Here is an 18,570-nt window from a genome sequence, read left to right on the forward strand (position 1 = left end):
TTCTCTCAACTGACTTCTCTCCCACGGTGGTTGTAGTCGATGCAGTTTCTTGAGGAACTCAGACCCCCATTTATTGGGGTGGGTTTTTTTGGCAAACTTCTGCTTAAAACTGCCTCTCATTAACCACAGACAATGCATGGGCATCTAATAATTATTCTTCAGTTTATTCTTCCATCTATAAGAGCTGCTTTTGGCTAATAAAACCATAACTACTATTTTTCTTGTGCCATCAAGCAGCTGTGTCACACCAGTGTCACGATCCCTTGGCTTTTGCTGTCTCACTGTCCCATCCCTGTAGCGAGCCAAGCAACTTTGTGCTGTTGTCCTACCATGAAACCCCACGGGCGTACCATGACACTCAGCTATCGCAATCACGTTTGTGGCCATTTATCTACCTGGGACCTGGGAACAGGAGCAGCCCTGAGCCTGGGTGGCTGTGAAGGCTGGGGGCAGCCGTGGCTGGACCTGGCAGCACCCAGCCCTGCCCTTTGCAATCGCTGGCAATGGCTATGTGGAAAAAGTGATGCTATCTAGACGCGAATCTCCTCGTTGGTTTTATAGACGGTCCAACTCAGATCTAGAGAGGCAACCAATATCCCAGCTTGGAGAGGAAACCCTCAAAAAGCTCAAAAGAGTCTTGAAGTCAATGGGAGCTGGCAGCTAAGGTCATCTTTTGCCCTCTGAAAGTCTTCCCCTGTGGTTTTGGGATGCAGACGGCAAAAATGAACTCATGTTCACTTCATCTTCACATGCGCTCATGGCAAGGTCTGATTACTGATGTCTGAGGTGCAGGAGCTCCTTGTGACACGTGCTAAGGGTGCCTATGCATTCATACTGGGCATCCCCGGCTCTTTGGCATCTGTAGATAACCTTACGCTTAAGTGTCCTTTGCTCAAGTGTTTCCACCAGCTGGAGAAGATCTCAGCTGGAAGGGATCCCACAGCCGTGCTGGCCAGCCTGTCCCACCGCGATGCTGCTCAGGGCAGCACTAACTGCCTTATCCTGTCCCTGGGGTACGGCCACCCTTCAGCCCTCTTCCCTTCCTGGCCGGTATTTACGGGGACAGTCCATTTGTGCTGAAGAACAGGAAACAAGCGAGTGCCACGATGACCACGAGTGACTGCTTGCTCCTGACGCTTCCCAGACAGCCGATGAGCGGAGCGATAACAGCAGCAGGAGATGTGCCCACTCACAAACCCCCGGGAGGGAGGAGTGAGCTTGGTGAGCATGGCTAAGGGGGAGCAGGGCAGGGAGGCACCCCCCCAGGAGGCATGTGCCTTGTCTAACTGACCCCCAAAACCCCCTGGGGAGAAGCTCTGCTGCCCTCAGCGAGGGCTTTCCTGCCCATGACCTGGCAGTTTCCACCACGGTTTTGATGCTAGTGGTGGGCAGATGCATGGCTTCCCAACCACAGCTCCACTTCCCAGCCAGACCTGGGTCAAACCGTGCTGCCTTGGGTTCAACGGGACCCTCATGGTGGCTTCTTCTGGCTCCCTCTCCTTTGAACTCAGGCTCGGCCAGATGGCAGAGCCACACTTGGGGCTCTTCTCCCCTTACTCATATGGGGACAATGAAGGAGCAGTTTGGTCTTCTCCGTCTCCCCGAGATCCCACCCAGGAGGGGACAGGGTGCCGTCGCAGAGGACGGAGACATCCCTGCCGCCAAGCACTCCCCGCTGTGCCCTGCATCCGGGCTGAGCCCGTCCTGCTGCAGGCGCTGGGCGTCCCAGCCCTCCCTGCTTCGGAAGATACACCTTTTTTTTTTTTTTTTTGACAACACGGAAACGGGAGGAAATACATGAAAAGCTGGTGCCTGGCAGACGGCAACCTCTGTCCTCCTTCCGCTCCGCTTGCCAGCGGCGTCTCCCTCCAGCTCCCGCAGGAGAGGCGTCCCAGCAGCCAGCCGCACGGCATCTCCCGCTCCCCGGGCTATCCAGGTGCAGCCTGGAAAGAAAGTCGTTTTATTTCCATACCCCGCCCCAGTTACAAGCTGGTGGGACTGGCAGGAGGGAAGTGGGGTCCAGGGCTGTGGCAGGGCGTGGGCTCGTCGGTCCCTCGGCCAAAAACACCTCCTAGGAAGGAGAAGGATGTGGGGAGGGAGGAAATCCAGCTGCTTGGCACTGGCACCTCCCAGCGAGCGAAACGAGGCAGTAATAGGGTTTATAATATAACACGATCCTTCAGGCTTCTCCTTATGGTCTCCAGGAAGCCCTTATTCATACCTACCCTCCAAAAGCGCATCCGGGGAGGCAGTTTGCAGAGCAGTGGTACCTGGACCGGAGGATCGGAGCAGAGGGGGACGGCATCCTGCGTCCTCGGACCCCGCGCTCACCGGTGGGCGATGCAACCAGCTCCGCCAAGTGCAGCGCCAAGGAGGTCCTCTGCTTCTAACCTGGAGTGTAAAACTCAAAAAAGAAAAAAAATAATAAAACGTTATTCAGAACAGATAGCTAAAATAATAATATTGTGTACATCTTGCTGATGTGAAGCTGGCTTTTAAAAATAGGACATATTTTCAGGCTCTCTGACCAAAGGGGATGACCAAGAGCTCCCACCTGCCCAGTCGCTGGGGCAGAGCCCACTGGTCTCACTGGTGATGCTGGGCTGAGCGGGTCCCTGATGCTCTCTGGTGCCCGAGCACGCCGCGGCAGGGGCTTTGCCCACCTGAGTCCCTCTCAGCTGCGAAGCCACAAAGATTTGGCACCCAGGGCCCCCCGCACGGTGCGCGGGTGGTGGGACCGTGCAAACCCTCTGCTGCACCCAGCGCCTGTAGCCACCTCACCCACAGTCGTCCTGCAAATTCGGATGGCACCAAAGTCCCCCGTCCCCTCCCCAGCCCTCCCATAAAGCAAGACATAAACAGCCAAGAAGCTCCCAGGACCCTTGCGGGGTTTTTTTCTCCTCTTTTTTTGTGGCTTTGATGAGGGACAGTGAAAATGCTGACATTGTGTGGCTTTGAGATGACAACGGCTTTTCATCAGCAGCGCGCAACACTGGCACATTCATCCGCCGTGCGCGGCGCACGGCCACCGCCGCGTCCCCACGAGAGCAGCGCTTATCATCTAAACCAGACATCTCGGTGCCCAAAACCTGCCCTGCTCTCCTGTGTGGAAAAATAGGGGGGAAAAAATGGGGGAAAAAATAGGGAAAAATGGAGAAACCCATAAGGATGGAGCCCGGCTATAGCATTTTATAGGGCACCGCGTACCTCACCGTGGGGTTATGACTCGGAGCTGCTGATGCTGAAGGTTTGGGGGACCAAGGGAGGCCAGACCTGTAGAAGTGTGAAGCGCAGCCCACGCCGGGTCGTCCCCATGTTTCCCCCCGCTCTGTCCCCAGAAAGCGCCCCAAGGCCCCGGGCTGCCTTTGCGGCTTTCGGGAGGACTTTGGGGAAAACGCAGCTCCAGCTCAAGAACTGCAATAACTGAGCTCTCCCTTAGAGGTCAGCCCAGCATCAAAACTGGTCCAAAAATCCGCAGAGGTGGATGCAATTCCCGCAAAAAGCGGGAATTTGGTTAAAAAGGCCATTCAGGGAGAGCAGAGGATGGTCCCCAACACCTGCAGCCCCTCGCCTTGCTGTTGCCAAAGAGTATTCCCAAAAGCTGAGCTCTCCTGCCCACTCCCCAGCTCCTTCCCATGCGCTGGCTGCTCCAAACTCCATGTCTACCCCCGGTCAGGGGGACCCCCCAGCTAGGGGAAAGCCTGCCCGGATCCAGTGGATGGTTTTGGGGGAGCAGGAGGACCGGAGGCTGGTCTTGCTGCTGCTGCTGCGATATTTTCCATGCCCAAACTGGCCGGGACACCTCACTCCACAGCTTTTCCTTTTGGCTTAATTCCCCCTTCCCTTCTTCACCTTTCTAACAGACAAATACGACTCAACAAAAATACCCCCCCCAAAAAAAAAAGCCTTCACTGACAGCTTGTGTGTCAGCAAGGAAACAATTCTTTTTTTCTTTTTCTTTCCCCAGATCCCTCCAGCATAAAACAGATTTCAGCATCGTACTAAAAATAGAGAGATTAAAACTAAACCTCCGGCACGGAGCCCCCGCTAGCGAGTGGCACCGGGGGCCGGTGGCCGCCCTGGAGATGGCAGCAGGACCTCGGGGCTGAGCCCCGGGGGGACCCAGAGCCCCGCGGCGATGCCCGAAACCCCCAAACCCGGTTAGTGCAGCGATGCTGCCGCGTCACTCTGTACCCAGGACAGGTACCCCAGGACCATCCCCGCTGTGCTGACCCAGCGGGAGCCGCTGGCTGGGGACCGCTGGCTCACGGCTCCGTAACATCAGGCGGGACGGGATGGGGTACGATGAGCCCTGCTTGGGCCCGATGGGGGAAGAGGCCATGGGCATAGGGAAGAAATTAAACCAGCTGTCCCAGGAACGGTGGCAAACCGCTTGCAGGACCTCAGGTAGAGCAGAAGATGGAGATGGGTGCTGCCACCAAGCTGCAGGTGACACAAAGGCCACCCCACCGCTCCCCTTCGGACCAGAGGGATGCAGAGCATCGCTGTATCACTCACCGGCTGCTGCAAGGAGCTGCTTCAGCCTTTCTGGGGGCATCCACAGCCCCTCGCTGGGGAAGGAGGCAGCAGGCGTGTGCCATGGACCGTCTGCCCACGGCAAAGCAGTGCCACGTCCCTCCGGCCCACCCCCCTTTTTCTTACTTATGGGAGCTCAGGTAAAGCCTGAAAATGCAAAATGAGGGTAACCTAAAAGAGGCACCTATAGAAAGTAAATAAAGACAACCCCACTTTTTCTCTCATTTAAAAAAACCCCAATAAAATGCACAGAGCATCGGTTGGGCAGCTCGTTTTCGGACCCCTCACTCGGCAGCGCCCATCGCTGGGGAAGGCAAGCGGCTTTAAAAAGAAAGCGAACACGTTGCTGCTGCTGTTGCTGCTGCTGCTGCCCGCCGCTCGGCCCGGGCGGGAGTTAAGGACGGGGATTATCCCGGCGGGATGCAGGAGGAGCGGGCGGGGGGAAGCGGATGCTCATCCCGGCTGGCAGAGACTCGCGCAGGAGAGGAACCGTGGACATTGCTAAAGCTTGGCCTTGCCATCTCTGGAGGGAGGTAAGAGCCAGTCGGAGACTTGGGACCGTTCCCCAGCCCTCGGATCCCGGCTCGGGTCGGCGGCTCTGCCCGATACCTTTACAAACTGGGGCAGTTTCAGGAAGAAAAGCCCGGTTGAAGGGAATGATGTGCAGAGCGGCTCTACGCCACGCCAAACGATGCTCGGGGCTGCAATCCAGCCCTCCACGAAAAGACGGTGATTAAACAGCAACCACTCGTTCCCTGCAACGAGCCTGAAAGGTCCCGAAGCGCCCAGCCCCGTTTCTCTCCGGCGTTGCCTGTTTCCAAGGTGAAACATTATTTTCAATTATTTTTATCCATCTCTGGAGACTGCAGGGGGGCACACAGGGTTTTGCCTGCCTGAAATATTTTCTCCCATGATACCAATCACGGTAAGTAGGTCCTGCCTGAGCCGCGGATCCCTCCTCTGCCTGACCCCATCGGCTTTGTACGCCTTTGAAAAGGGATTTGCCTCAACCGGCGCTCGTTCGTGCTTTCGCAACCCCGAGAGCAGAGAGTTTTGCTTGAAGCAAGGATTTAGAGAGATAAAGATGGAATTAAATACACAGCAAAGCTTGCCAGACCGGGTTGCGCAGCAGAAGCGGAGCCAGAAGAGCTTCACGGCCACAAATCCCCGACAACTGCCTTGATTAATGGGCTGATGCTAATTATCACACCTGGCTTAAGAAACGGGGCCGGGCTGCCCTTTGCCTGGCAGCCTGGTCCTAGCCCGGATCTCAGCGGGATCCAGGGATGCCGGACCCCGGGGCGCTCCGCGGTGCTGCCGTGCCCCCACCGGTCCCCCCAGCACCCACATTATTGCTGAGCTGCATCCCCAAGCTGGAAGCCCTGGAGCCCCACAGCTGCCCTACCAATCCCCCCCCTTCCTCTGCCAGGTTCACAATCTCTTTGTTGGTTTTTGTCTTTATTTTAATTAGTATCCTCAGCTGAGACTACACGAGAGCCACGTTCAGCCCCAGAAAGACCAGTTTTGTTCCAGCCTCTGGGAAACACAAGTCATGAGGATGCCTGCAAGTATTACAGATGCCCGTGTCCTCCTCCGTGGAGCTATGTTGTTGTGTTGGCACTTTTTAAGTTACTTTGGAGAAAAAAGGAAAAAAAAGATAAACACTTCAAAGCGTGAAATACATTTGCATGATGACAACTGACTTCCCGTGTGTTTTTACAGTAGGACCTTGTTTGCAGTGAATGAGTCGATTTGTATTTACTAGCAGGCAATTAAGGCTGAAGGTTTGAAGCATCCCCGGTGGGATGGGCCATCCCAAGCACCGATCACGCCGTCCTCACCAGCAACGCTCTGCTATCACGGTCAAACACTTCTCCTGCCATGTGAGCAGCAGGAAAGTGGTGGGAGAAGGAGAAAGCAACACAGGGACAAGGTGAAATCCGTCTCCCGCAGCATCCCTCTGCCCATCTGTGCCCTGGTGACTTCTAGCATCCCCTCGGTACCCGGCCGCCTGTATCCATCGCTCTGCCAGAGAGCTGTTACTCGCTGCGGGTGAAGTTGAAGGGAATACGCCCCAGGCACCACTGACAACGTGCCTGCAGCCGTGAGCGTTGCCAGCGGTCCCCCGGATAACCCCAGTCCCTACCGGGGACCCCAGCCGGCACAGCAGCCTTTGCCATTGCCCTCGGGAGAAAATGCCGTTGCAGCTTTAGCAGTCTTAGACCTCAAAAACGGCAGCTGGAAAGGCAGCCCGAGTGCTTTGGGGAACGTATTTTAAGCCAAGAAGCGTGTGGGATGCAGGAGGGATGCTCAGAATAACAGCCCGGCAGGCTGCGAAGAGGTTAGACAGGATCACAACTCCGGAGGGAGAATTTGAAGACTAAGACCCAGGAACCATCAAGTTCCAGCAGGCACACAGCCCTCGCCCCTGCCCGTCCTTTCAACAGCTTTTTTTTTTCCTTGCTGGATGAGGTTTCCACCCTCAGCAGGGGAGAGCCCTTGGCAGCGCTGACCCGGCTCCACGTGCCATTTTCCCCAGCTGATTACCTTCCAGAGGTCTGCCCGTGTTTAAAATTAAGGAAAATAATTGGCGCTCATCAATCAGCGGCGGTTGGTGCCTGCCCTCTGCCCTTTCCCCTGCCTGGGTATTTTTTTTCCTCCCTACATTCAATTAGGGATGATCAGGAGCTTCTCCCCCCGGAGCAGAGCTGGGCTGGTGGCCTCTCCCTCGTGGTGGTCCCTCTCTGCTTGTTGTCAGAGGTGGTCTCAGCCGCTGCCTTTGTCCCTCACCGTCCCCACGACGGGGGGTCCCGCCAGCGCACACTCCTGCGGGACGGCTGTCGGGGACAGAGCAGGGATGGAGCTGCCCGAAAAAAACCCCACTCACCTTCTCCCCCAGCTCCTATTTCGGGCAAAACTCGCCAAAGCTGTGACTGACATCGACCTTCCCTGGTGACGGCTTCAAACCTCCTCCCTGGGGCAAAGCAACCAAAAGGCCCTTGTTTAAACCCAAAGGGAAAGCCGCTGTCTCACCCCGCTGCACCGTGGCTTCGGGCGCTGCCGGATGCTGCACCCCGGCTCCATCCCACCTGGAGAAAGCCCTTTCCTTCGGGCTGTGGGGTATTCCCAGCTGAAATGCAGCAGTTGGGCAGAGAACAAGGCTACGGGGGCAGCCCGTGGGCCCCCCTGGCCCCTGATCTCCGTGACAGCCCCCAGCGTCTCCTCCAAGTCCGGCAGCAAACAGCCCTCGAGCATATTTCCCTCTCTCCATCAGCCTTGGGAAAAAAAGCCTCGAGTAGGAAAACGTATTAGTTTGGTTAAAATACGCCCTTGGCTGTGGAGCGCGGGCAGCAGAGGTGTGTTTGCTTTCCAAACTCCTTCTCAGAGAGGAGTCTAGGTGCGGCTGGATCCAATCCTCGTCCCGGACTTGGTCAACGGTTCCTGTCTAAAGGATTGTACGTGAACAAACAAATCCCTTACATCACTTAGCGAAGCTTTCAAAGTTTACCGTGCTATTAGTCACTTACCGAGAACCTCTTGCGGCAAGGAATCTCTCAGCCTCGAGGAGTAACCTTGGGAGACATCCCTGCTCGAGGGGAGATCCCGGCGCGCAGCCGTCACAACCCGTGCTGGCGGTCATGGCTCAGCGGAGCCGCTCCGCAGCGCGTCGTGCCTGCTGCGAGCCTCTCCGCTGCCCCACCAACAGCGGGAGAGGTCCCGTACCCCCATACCAGCGTGGGGTGACACATCCCCATCGCTCTTGGGGCATCGTTTCTATTCACTCAGAGCTGTCGCTCGGCTCAGGGAGTTTTAGCAACTCTCATTTCAGCTTTTCTGAAATCCAGCAATGAAATCACCCGGGCCGGGTGCTGAAGAGCAAAAGGAGGTGGGTGAAGGAGGAGTAATGCAGGAAGACGGGTTTCTTTTAAACCGCCGGAGCACAGGGCAGAGCCGATGCCTCGGCTCGCTTCCGCACCCTGCCCCATCCCTCACTCGGCCACGCGTTCCCTCGCCCCAGTGACACACTTTTGAGCACCTCATCACCCAAAGCGATGCTGGAGAGGCCGTTAATTAAACCCAGTCGGAGGGATAAGCTGTTTGTCAGCTCTTAGCTGGGGGAAGATGCAGTTCTCAGCGGTGCCCATGAGCACGTGCCTTTGCCCAAGGGCACTCCCAAAGCCCCACGGGACCGGGATACAGGGCTGCAGCAGAGACACAGCCCAGAGAAACTAACAGACCAAGAAACTAATGCTACTAAACAACAATGCTGATAAATTCCCTTAGAAATGCTTACTCCACAATAAAAACCCAAATTAAAACCACCCCTTCAACCTCTTCTCTTCCATACCAAGGAACCCACCGGTGAGGCCAGCCAGGTAGCACCGGGCAGGGGGGAGGCGAAGCCGACACTGGCTTTCCTGCTCCCATGGATGCCACTGAAATTCCTCCATTATAACAAATTTTGCTGAAAAGGAAGGAGCCCGGCGAACCCCAGCCCGGCTCGCTGCCGCGTGCCGGCTCACCTGCGGCCACGGGCCCCTTGCGAGGACGGACCCCACCGGCGATGCTTCGTCAGCTCAGAGCCACGCCATCGCTGCTCCCGCCACCCACCTCAGCCCCGGCCACCGCTCGAGCCCAGCGACAGCAGAGGATGAGAAATGAACAGGGAAAATTGGACTCTGGGGTCTGGTGCCTTCGATGACGGCTATTTTGCAGGGTTCATTTAACGGCACGGGGTTTGGCTGAGGAGCGGGTGTTAGGGACCGGCGGCGTGCTGTGCTCTCTACAGCATCTCTTCTGTTGCCTTCTCCCATTGACAAAGCCACTTCACTTGCAAATAATCAGGAGATAGGAGGGGAGGGAAAAGAAAAAGATTAAATCGAGTATAAAATAAGCCGTGGGAAAAACCCAAACCACAAGTGAAATCCAATGTTCTCTAAAAATCTGAAGTTTATTCATTAGAATTCAGTGAAAGGAACATTCATTTTAAAACACAATCAATACATTAAAAAGTTTCAAGGACTAGTAGCAATGAGACCAGAAAGAAAATGAAAAAAACCCCCAAAATTCAGACAAGTCGGTCACTGGGAGGAGCCGCCTCCGCTCCCAGGGCGCGGGCAGACCACTCCGCAGCCTGCCCGCAGCGGGACGGCAGGCGGGACGCACGGGCGACCTGGGACAAGGGCTAATTATTTTATTTGTCTTTAGAACTGAGAGGCTTTTCGAGATTTTAATTTATCACTTCACCCAAGTGTCGCTTCTAGGATGACTCGATACCGGCGAGAAGAGCCGGCAGCCCCAGCCGGAGAGGAGGGAGCCGCAAAATTAAGGGGCAGAGGGAATGTGAAAGGCGGCGCGGGTCCGAGCGCCCCGGGAATGTTTGCCGAGCGACCTGCCCGCCCAGTCCCTGTGCCGGGAACAGGGGCAAACCCATTTAAGAAAAGTGAAAAAAGAAAAGCACCATTAGGTGACGGGCTATTGAGTTAAAAGACAAAAACCCTACGCAGAGCCAAACGTCTCAGCGGGAATCGCCATCCCTGCTGGCGTTGGCGGAGGGGGGAAGAAGGGGAAAAAATTTGCTCTCGGCTGTAATCTTTCAGCATTTAATTTTCTGTTTGCACGTCAGCGTTTGACATTGTTCTCCTCTGCTCAATTAATCACCGTGGCCTTCTGCAGAGAAGTTATTTCAGCCCTTATACCCCGTGCAGGGTTGCGAACTCCGCAGGGGCACAACTCCTACAGAGTCAAGCAAACAAAGCAGCATATTCATTCAACAAAATAAAAAACAAAAGCAAGAAGAGCCCCGCTAACTACTGTTGGGTCTTAGCTCACCAGAAGCTCTCCTTGCATTTCTGTTCCCAAAATTCAAGGCAGTATTACTCCAGGAAGATGCTTTCCTGATGCCAGCAATGCAGGCGGCACAGGGCTGGAGCTCCCCGGGCTCCAGCCTAGCGCGGCGGGAGAGGAGGAGAAGGCGGAAAGCCCGGCTAATCCCATGCGGACCCCAGGATTATTTGAAGAGCAATCCTCGGAGGCGGAGCAGGCGATGCTGCCTGGGCAAGGGCGAGAGCCGAGCTCCCAGCCCAGCCAGGGAGCACCACGGGGAGAGGAAATTTGTCACTGGTTTGAAGAGCATCACCACGCACCAACCAACAGCACCTCCCGCCCGGGGATTTAAGAAAAGCCCCAATGTCGGACAAAAATAATTTAAGCGCGCAGAAGGGAAAGCCCCAACTGAAAAACGCGGTTTTCTAGTTAAAAAAGAGGGTCAACAATACTTTCAGGGAGAATTCCACAAAATCCACGAATTCAGATTAAAAACAAACCTTCAAAAAAAAAGAAATAACCGTTGACGAGTGTGACAAAGCAGTACTAAAACAGAGACGTCTCAGCGGCGTGCGCAAAGAGAGGGTGTCTGTATTGGTAAGGGACAGGCTGCCGGGGTTGGGAGCCGGCCCTGGGTATAAAGCGGGACGGCACCTTACGGGAGGGTACGAGGAGCGGGAGGATACGAGGAGCGAGGTGGTTCCCCCGCATTGCACGGGCGGCGGCAGCAGCAGCGGTAATTGCCTTTTCTCCATCAGACCGGTAAACCACACCACTTGAAAGACAATGCACACGAGTAAAAGAAGAGTCCATAAAATTTCCCCATGAATATAAAATGCAAAACTATACAAAAATAGATAAAATCGACCGTTTTTCTTATGTGTATAAAAACAAACAAAAAGAAACCCAAAGTCCCCAAAATGCAATACAGAATTACTTGGTAGACTGACCCGAATGTCAGTGGTTTAAGCGCAGTTTAACAGCCATAATTCATCGCTTTAAGGCGAGACCTTCCCTGGAAGGGACGCACTCAGGCGAGTTCCTCGAGGGGAGTTTTTCCTTAATATCTTGGCGAGACAATCCGCTATTCCTGACTTTTATGACTTACTTCTGGTTCGGAAGCCCTTTTTCATAAAAAGCCTCAATCACCACTCTCAAACTGGAGTTCCTCAGGTAAGGCAGTATTAGACTAACGGCTCCAGGTCAAGACCAGAAGATCCGGTCCTATTTATCCCGGGACAGACGGGTATTTTAGGAAAAGCAGTAAATTAGGCAGTGGAATCCAATCTCTCTACGGCAGCGATAATTTACAGGCTGGGTTAGCGCATTGAAAATTCTTATTTCTTCGGGTTAATGGGGCAGAATACGCCAATAACCCAGAAAATTAGCTGCAAAAATGCTTTTAGAAAACTCATTCGAAATCAATGGGTATTTGCTTCATTTAGTTCACATCAAATTAAGAGGAGAAACCTTTGGTATAAAGTCAGATTATCAAGTCTTGGCTGTATTGCTTTCACACATTCGAGTCTAGAAGCTGTTTTCACTGAGCCTTTCCGTTACGTACCTACAACCAAAAGAATTATACCTAGAGACACGCGTTTGCAACCGAACATTCATTTTAGCACCGAGACACTTTCATACCCCACCAAGACTTTGGCAAAGGCTGCACCATGTCTAAACAAAACGCTACGCAAAACCCCCTTCGCCAGCGAGATGCCTTTGGTGACACGCTAAAATAAAAGAGTAATTAAAACCCCCGGGAGGGGCTGCTGCTCAGGCCGAGCGATCACCGCCGACGCCTGTCCGCGTGACGTCGTCTCCGGTGTCGCCAGCCGTATTCGCTCGTGGTTTTTATTTTGCGAGTGGCGGCGAGCCACGCAGCGCCGAGACCTGACCCCGTCCGTACTCCGAGCGAGGGGGGAGCCTGTTCCGATTAGGCAAGATTCGTTAGCAGACGCTGGCGCGCCGTGCTAACGAGGGGAGGCTGCACTCCCAACCTCGGCGGCGAGGGGACCTTTCGCCGGCCGACCGCGTTCTCCTCTCAGGTGGGGGATGCGGAGCGGGAACAGCATCAAGAGCCGGGTTTGCCCCACGAAATCCTCTCCGGGTGCGCAGAGGGATGGGAGGAAAAAAGGTGGCACAGCGGGTTCCTGCGGTAACTCCCTGCAGCAGTACTGGTAAGAAAATAGTGACAAATTCAGGTTTAAGCTCATGGATACAGGGATGGGTCTACTCTAGCCTCAGCAGTCTACTCAGGAAAGAAAAACACACATAAATGAGTCGAACCATGGGCAAGCAAAGCCTGGCTTCGCCTTCCCCTGCTCCTCCACAAATACACACGGACGGGGCACTAAGGAGTCTCTTCTCAAAAAGAAATACCGGGACCTCATTTTGCCTGGGGGGGGACACACAGAAAAACCGCACACCAGCTCCCGGTGCCTGCGAACACAGCGATGCAGGGAGCTGCTGACGTTTCCAACCGGAGCCACATCCGCACGGGGCCGCGGGTGGAGAGAGCAGCACGGCCGGGGTTTGCTCGCCGCGGGCGGGGGCTGGCAGGGAAAGCGGGTTAGGGCTGGGCAGAGCCGTCCCCGCCCCGCGCTTCGCTCCGCAGATGGGAGAAAACTCTGCTATTTCCAGTTCGCGATTCGTTTTTTTTTTTTAACGCTACAAACTGCTGCGGAGAAAAGCGGAAAAGGGGCAACGCGGCGAGGGAAACAAGAATCATCGTCGGCAACTGAATTACAATCAGAACACAGAGCTTGGACGGGAGGAGGAAGCAGCTTTGTAAGTCACGGACAGGGAGGGCTGGTTTACAGACAAGCGTGTTTGAGATCACGGAGGACGCAGGAGATGCCTCGGGGACCAACGGCCTCAAATAGATGTTTGCAGGAGCTCGTACGACGTCCTCAGACAAGGTCTGTCTCCTTAGCTCGTGTCCCTCCTCCACGCCCCTTCGAAGAGGAAAAAGAAATCCAAAACCTCCAGCAACCTCCAGCTTTTTTGTTCCCTCCAGTGAGGAGGAAGAAGTCGTGAAGCCTAATTTAGGCTGCGTTACATCCTGTATTCCAATTAACAGAATACTTTCCTCGTACGAGTTTACGCAAAGAAAACAACCGTAAAATAATTAAAAAAAAAAAAAACCCAAACAACCCACAAAACTTCCTTTTGAAGAAAGTAACAGCATCTGCAACTTCGCAGCTACAGGCACGATGCAAATTTAGCTTATTTCAAAGACCTCGTCCATGTGCCCATGGCCTGGGAGAGGCGAGGAGCGTGGGACAAAGCACGGGAAAGGTTTCAACCGGGAATTACGCACCGTGAAGACAGACCACGACAAAGAAGGGACCGACGCTTTGTTCTTAAAAGGGACACCATCGACAGCACATCTCTCCAAGCGCGGTATTTTTGAGCAAATTAAAACTAGACCTGGAAAACGTTATCGGCACGCACACAAAAGCTCCTGCTTTCCTCCGGGGCGAGGGAAAAAAAACCCAATAAATAAAAACAGCACTGCAAAGTTCCCCTTTCAGCTGACTCGCCCCCCGTCCTCGCTCTGGAAATAACCGGCGTCCTTCCTCCCAGCCTCCCCAAACTGAGACCGAGACGGAAGACATTCAAAGTGAGTCTGAACCAAAACGTTTCACCAAGAAGAGGAAGAAAAAACCCAATTTCTCTCAAAAGTTTCCCCAAGGCTTGCTCCCCCAGCCCCAGTCCTGCAGAAAACCCCCAAACCTGCCACGCTAGCAACGGGTCCGTCCCCAGCTTTTATTCTAGCAGCAATGTGAGCGCGCGTCAGGGGCTGCCGCTGCACTTGGCGTTGGAGAGGGCGGCGGCTCGTGCTGGAAAAGAAGAAAGTGCCTCAGAATTAACGTACGAATCCCGGAGGCGGCTCCGAACCCCGCCAGAGAGCATCTGCAGCAGCCAGACCACGTACCACGGCTGTGGGAGAGGAGCTCATCCTTATCAGCCCAGGTCTAAATTAAAGTCACTCACAAATCGCTCGCTAATGTTCATCTTCTCCCCCCCCAGCACTTTGCAACCCTTCTCACACCCTCCCCGGAGCAGCTATTTGGCTTCGGTGACATTCACGGCAGCGCTCTGGCAGGCGGTGGGCAGCACGTGGCCGGGGGTGGCTCTGCCTTTCAGGGGCTCTCCGCAGCGCTCCGGGCTCTGTACGGTGTCGGTGCTGCCGTTGGGATGCTGAGGCATGCCCTGGGCGATGCCAACGGGTTTGCACTTGGCCCGTTTCTCCGGGGAGCAAGAGAAACCAAAGCTCGGGGGCAGCTCCAGCTCTGTTTCTCCCAAGGGTAACAAGCAGGCCAACTTTTTGGCGGCGACTTCTCCGTGGTACCTGTAGGAACCAACCGCCTCCCGGGACCGCCTCGCGTCGGTCTGCAGAGGTAAGTCAGAGGGCCTGAGCGGGTGTTTGTTCAGCTCCAGCTCTTGGGGCTGCCTGTCCGGAGGCTCTCCATCAACGCTCTGGGAAAGAGACAGGAAAGGCGACACGGTGCCCGGTTGCTCCGATGGCTCCCAGGCACTCTCCATCGCGGCGGCTGGAGTGAAACCCCAGTGCTTCATCGCCCCGGCAGCTGTGTCGGTGTCGTGCTGGAGGTGCTGCAAGCCCGGCCAGCTCAACCCGCCATCAGGAGCCGCCAGCTCGCCCTTCTCCTTGCTCCTGCTCCTCCTCGCTCCGCCCGAGTCCTTTTTGCCACCCTCCTGCTTTGACCAGAGCCGGCACGGCTGAGGGCCGCTCTTGGCAGCCTGCGAGTCGGCAAGCTCAAACTCCAGGCTCTCCGTGTCAAGGGAGCGGCTCCTCCGGTCGACGGAGAGCGGTGCTGGCATGGAGGGGCTCAGCCCGTGGAGACGCAGGTGGCGGGGCAAGCTGGCAACACCCCAGTTGCAGCTCTGGAAGGAGCCCAGGGGGTACCCCGGGGACATTCTCTCGTCACATTCGGCCAACGACTCTTTCCGTCCGTAGCCGTCGTCAAAGGCCTCAGCAATGTCCTCGCCGGCGTTCATCTCGGGATGCTGCTCGCACTCCCCTTCTCCTTCCTGCTCCACGTCAACGACGTCGAAGGTGACCATGGTGGGGAGGGCAGGGAGGTTCTGGGTGAAGGAAGAGCCGGAGTTGGAGCTCCCCAGACTTTCGGAGAGGCTGGAAAAGAGGGTCCCACTGCTGGCGAACTCCACCAGCGCTTGCGAGAAGCTCACAGCGTGCTCAGGCTCACGTTCGCTGCCCGCCTGGGGCTCACCGGTGGTTGTCTCCGCTCCGCCGCCACGCTCGTGCTCTGGGAGTCTGTAGCCGGGGAACATCGCTGCTTTGGCTGGGGCTACGCCGCCGTGGATGGAGCCCCCAAACAACCCACAATCCGTGTCCGAATCGAACCCTGGGTTGCTTTTCGCAAGCTGAATAAGGCAACTTCCTTGGGCGTTTTGGCTGTTGTAACAGTTTTCTGGACACAGAGTCCCTGGAAAATCCCTCCACTCTGGATTTTCAGCTCTAGCCACCGAAACCCCGCTGGCCACACCCCTGTTTGGGGTGTGCGAGGCCACCTGCTCACTACCAAGGCCACTCTGATTCTTGCCAATCGAGCTGGCTGCTCTAGTTTTACATTCAACGCACTGCTTTTCCCGGGGACACTTCTCCTTGCTGGGAACATCAAGTCGTTTCAAGACCGGTTCCCTCTGCAGCTCCCAGTACAGCAGCTCCTTCTGAATGGCCGCTAGCCGCTCTTCTTCCGTTTCCATCACCCCTCTTTTCTGATCCATCATCTGGATCAGGCTCTTCTCAGCAGGGAGGCAGATGTCCAAGAAGTAGCTGAAGATCCCCGGGCGTGCGACTTTGCTCTCGAACAGGGATTCCTCCCCGTGAGAGGGACTCATCAGCGCGTCAAACTCATAAAGTGCATCACCGCTGTAACTGTCTCTGGGAAGACGGTCCTTCTTGATCTCACCGAGCCCATCTCCGGCTTCGTCCTCCAGCCCCGGCGTGGTGGAGTCGTAATAACCCTCGTCGCTATTAGGGGCGGACTCTTGCTGGTCACTCTGTGGCGTCAGGAGGTCAACGCCGTCCATCGCGTCCCCCATGTAGGGGTGGGCTTCCGCCTCGTGCGAGGCATGTGTCTCCAAACTGCTACTCGACACCTGGGCTCCGTAGCTCCTATCCCCTGCCGCGTTGCTGTTCCATAACTGGTGGAGGTACTCCTCCGCCTCCTCAGGTATGGCCATCTCCTCCCCACCGCCCTGGTAGGTGACCAGGCAGGAGCTCCGTTTAGCAGCATCTCTGCTGCGCTCCACAGAGATGGTGCTCTCGGCGATGTCAGGCTCAGCAATGTCGTCTCCGCACCCTGTCAGGGAATCGAAGCTCTTCAGGGATGTGACGTCTCCTAAGATGAGGCTTAGCAGGTCCCCGGAGTGTAGGCAGGGAGGGTCGTTATCCATGAAGTCCGGATGAAAGGCCAGCAGCAGATTGTCGTGGTCATACTCTGAGCAGACAACAGCATCAGCCTCTGATTTCGTATCCAGAACGTCCCTCTTCCCCGGCATCGCCTCCGCGTCGCCCTCAGAGCTGCCTTCGTCAGCCACGAGACAGCCGGGCTCGGCAGCCTCACCACCGTGGGCAGCTGTGCCCGCCGAGCGGTCATCCTCCGAGCTCCCCGGGCAGGCTGCGGCAGGAGGGACAGGTCCCAGTCCCCTTCCCTCCGCGGCCCCTCGGCTCTCCGCTCCCACACCAGGAGCTTTGCCGGCCTCCTCCGAATCCCCGGTCCACTCGGGGAGCTCTGCTTTCTCACACTCGGCAACCTTGCTCTTCCGGTGGCGCCGGATGCTGTTAAAAAACCCTTTCAGGCCTTTTTTGGGTCTGGGAAAGGAGGACTTCTCTCCGTTGGGCTTTTTCTCACAGCCCTCGATACTGCCGGGTGGAGAGCTGTCCCGCTGGCCGAAATCCAACTTGGCGCTGGCATCTACGGCCAAGTGGGCACTTTGGGAGCTCGGCAAAGGGCAAGGATGCGAGTCCCTGCTCCCCTCCGAAGGGCTTTCCAGCTGCGCCCCGCTGCCCTTGTCGTATGCAGCACTGCTGAGCCCGTCGTGGGTCTTACATTTACTGAGGCCCTTTTTTGAGGCTACTTTCCCCTGGCCTTTGCTTCTGCCTCCAAAGAAACTGGGCAGTGTACAGATGCTCCTCTTCCCTCCAAAGAGTTTGAAAGCCGTTTTCTTCAGCTTGCCGGGGGGCGGCTGAGGCTGCTGCGGCTCCGCAGCCGCGACGGAGGCGCTGCCCCACTCGGGCAGCCCGTCCCCGTTCTCCTCCCGCCGCTGGTCGCTTCCCTCCCGCTGCCCGCAGAGCACCGACTGCGACCTGGTCCGGGCAGGCTCCTCCGTGCAGCCCGTTTCCATGGCAGCCGGTCGGTTCGGGCGCATCTAGCTGGAAACGATGACTGTGGTAGCGGAGTCCTCTTCTGGGCGCAGAGATCGAAGCATCACAGCTGATCTACAGCAAAGAGAAAGGGGAGAGAGGTGAGCAGACGGCAGCGGACGGCGCAAAGCCAGAGGTGTCACGAGACGAAAGGCTTCATCGCCAGCTGGAACTGGAGCCGCAAAAGCCTCCGACAGCCGCTCGGCTCCCTCCGCTCCTTCCAGCCGGGCATGAAAACGGCACGACGCTTAAATTTACAAGTTTGCGAGTGCAGGAAAACCACGCGCCTCCGCTGGGCAGCGTCCCCGCCACCCAGGGACAGGCAGGTCTGACCCCTGAGCCACCTCGCTCCAACCCCTTTGGATTCCCAGCCTTTTTGCCACCGGGGCGATCGGCTTCGGTTACCAGCCACCTTTGGGTGGGGAAACAGGGGCTGCTCCGGCGGGGAGAGGGCCTGACACCTGCCAAACCCCACTTCCAGCTCTCCCAGACCTATCGCCAAGCTACAGGGAGCGTTTTGACAGAGAGCCAAACCAGGACGCAGCCCTTGCCCTAAGCACGTGTCCAGAAAGGCAGCCGTTTAGTGTATTTGATTTCAGTTGTTTTTAAAATCATCTGTCCAGCAAGAAAGAATTGCATTAAAAACATCCACTACGAACCACCCTGATCAGATTATCTCAGAAGCAGAGAGGTAGGTTTTAAATTTGATCCTAGATTGACATCGGTAACAGGAGAGCTAAAACAATAATGTTTCTTGTGCAGAGGTGAGGTTGGAGAAAGTAAATGCAATAAAA

General features: G+C 56.0%; 1 protein-coding gene across 1 annotated transcript; it reads right to left on the minus strand.

Moving 5' to 3' along the window:
• Nucleotides 1–14,301: 14,301 nt before the first annotated feature.
• Nucleotides 14,302–17,757, minus strand: AMER1 (APC membrane recruitment protein 1). The gene has a single exon (XM_059824480.1). The coding sequence runs from the start codon at nt 17,755–17,757 to the stop codon at nt 14,431–14,433; it is 3,327 nt and encodes a 1,108-aa protein (XP_059680463.1). The 3' UTR covers nt 14,302–14,430.
• Nucleotides 17,758–18,570: the final 813 nt, after the last annotated feature.

The sequence above is a fragment of the Gavia stellata genome, chromosome 14 (genome assembly GCF_030936135.1).
Source record: "Gavia stellata isolate bGavSte3 chromosome 14, bGavSte3.hap2, whole genome shotgun sequence".
In the NCBI taxonomy this organism is placed as follows: domain Eukaryota; kingdom Metazoa; phylum Chordata; class Aves; order Gaviiformes; family Gaviidae; genus Gavia; species Gavia stellata.

Bases quoted from the DNA above. Each gene is read 5' to 3' on its own strand.
- AMER1 (XM_059824480.1), bottom strand. From the start codon at position 17,757: ATGGAAACGGGCTGCACGGAGGAGCCTGCCCGGACCAGGTCGCAGTCG.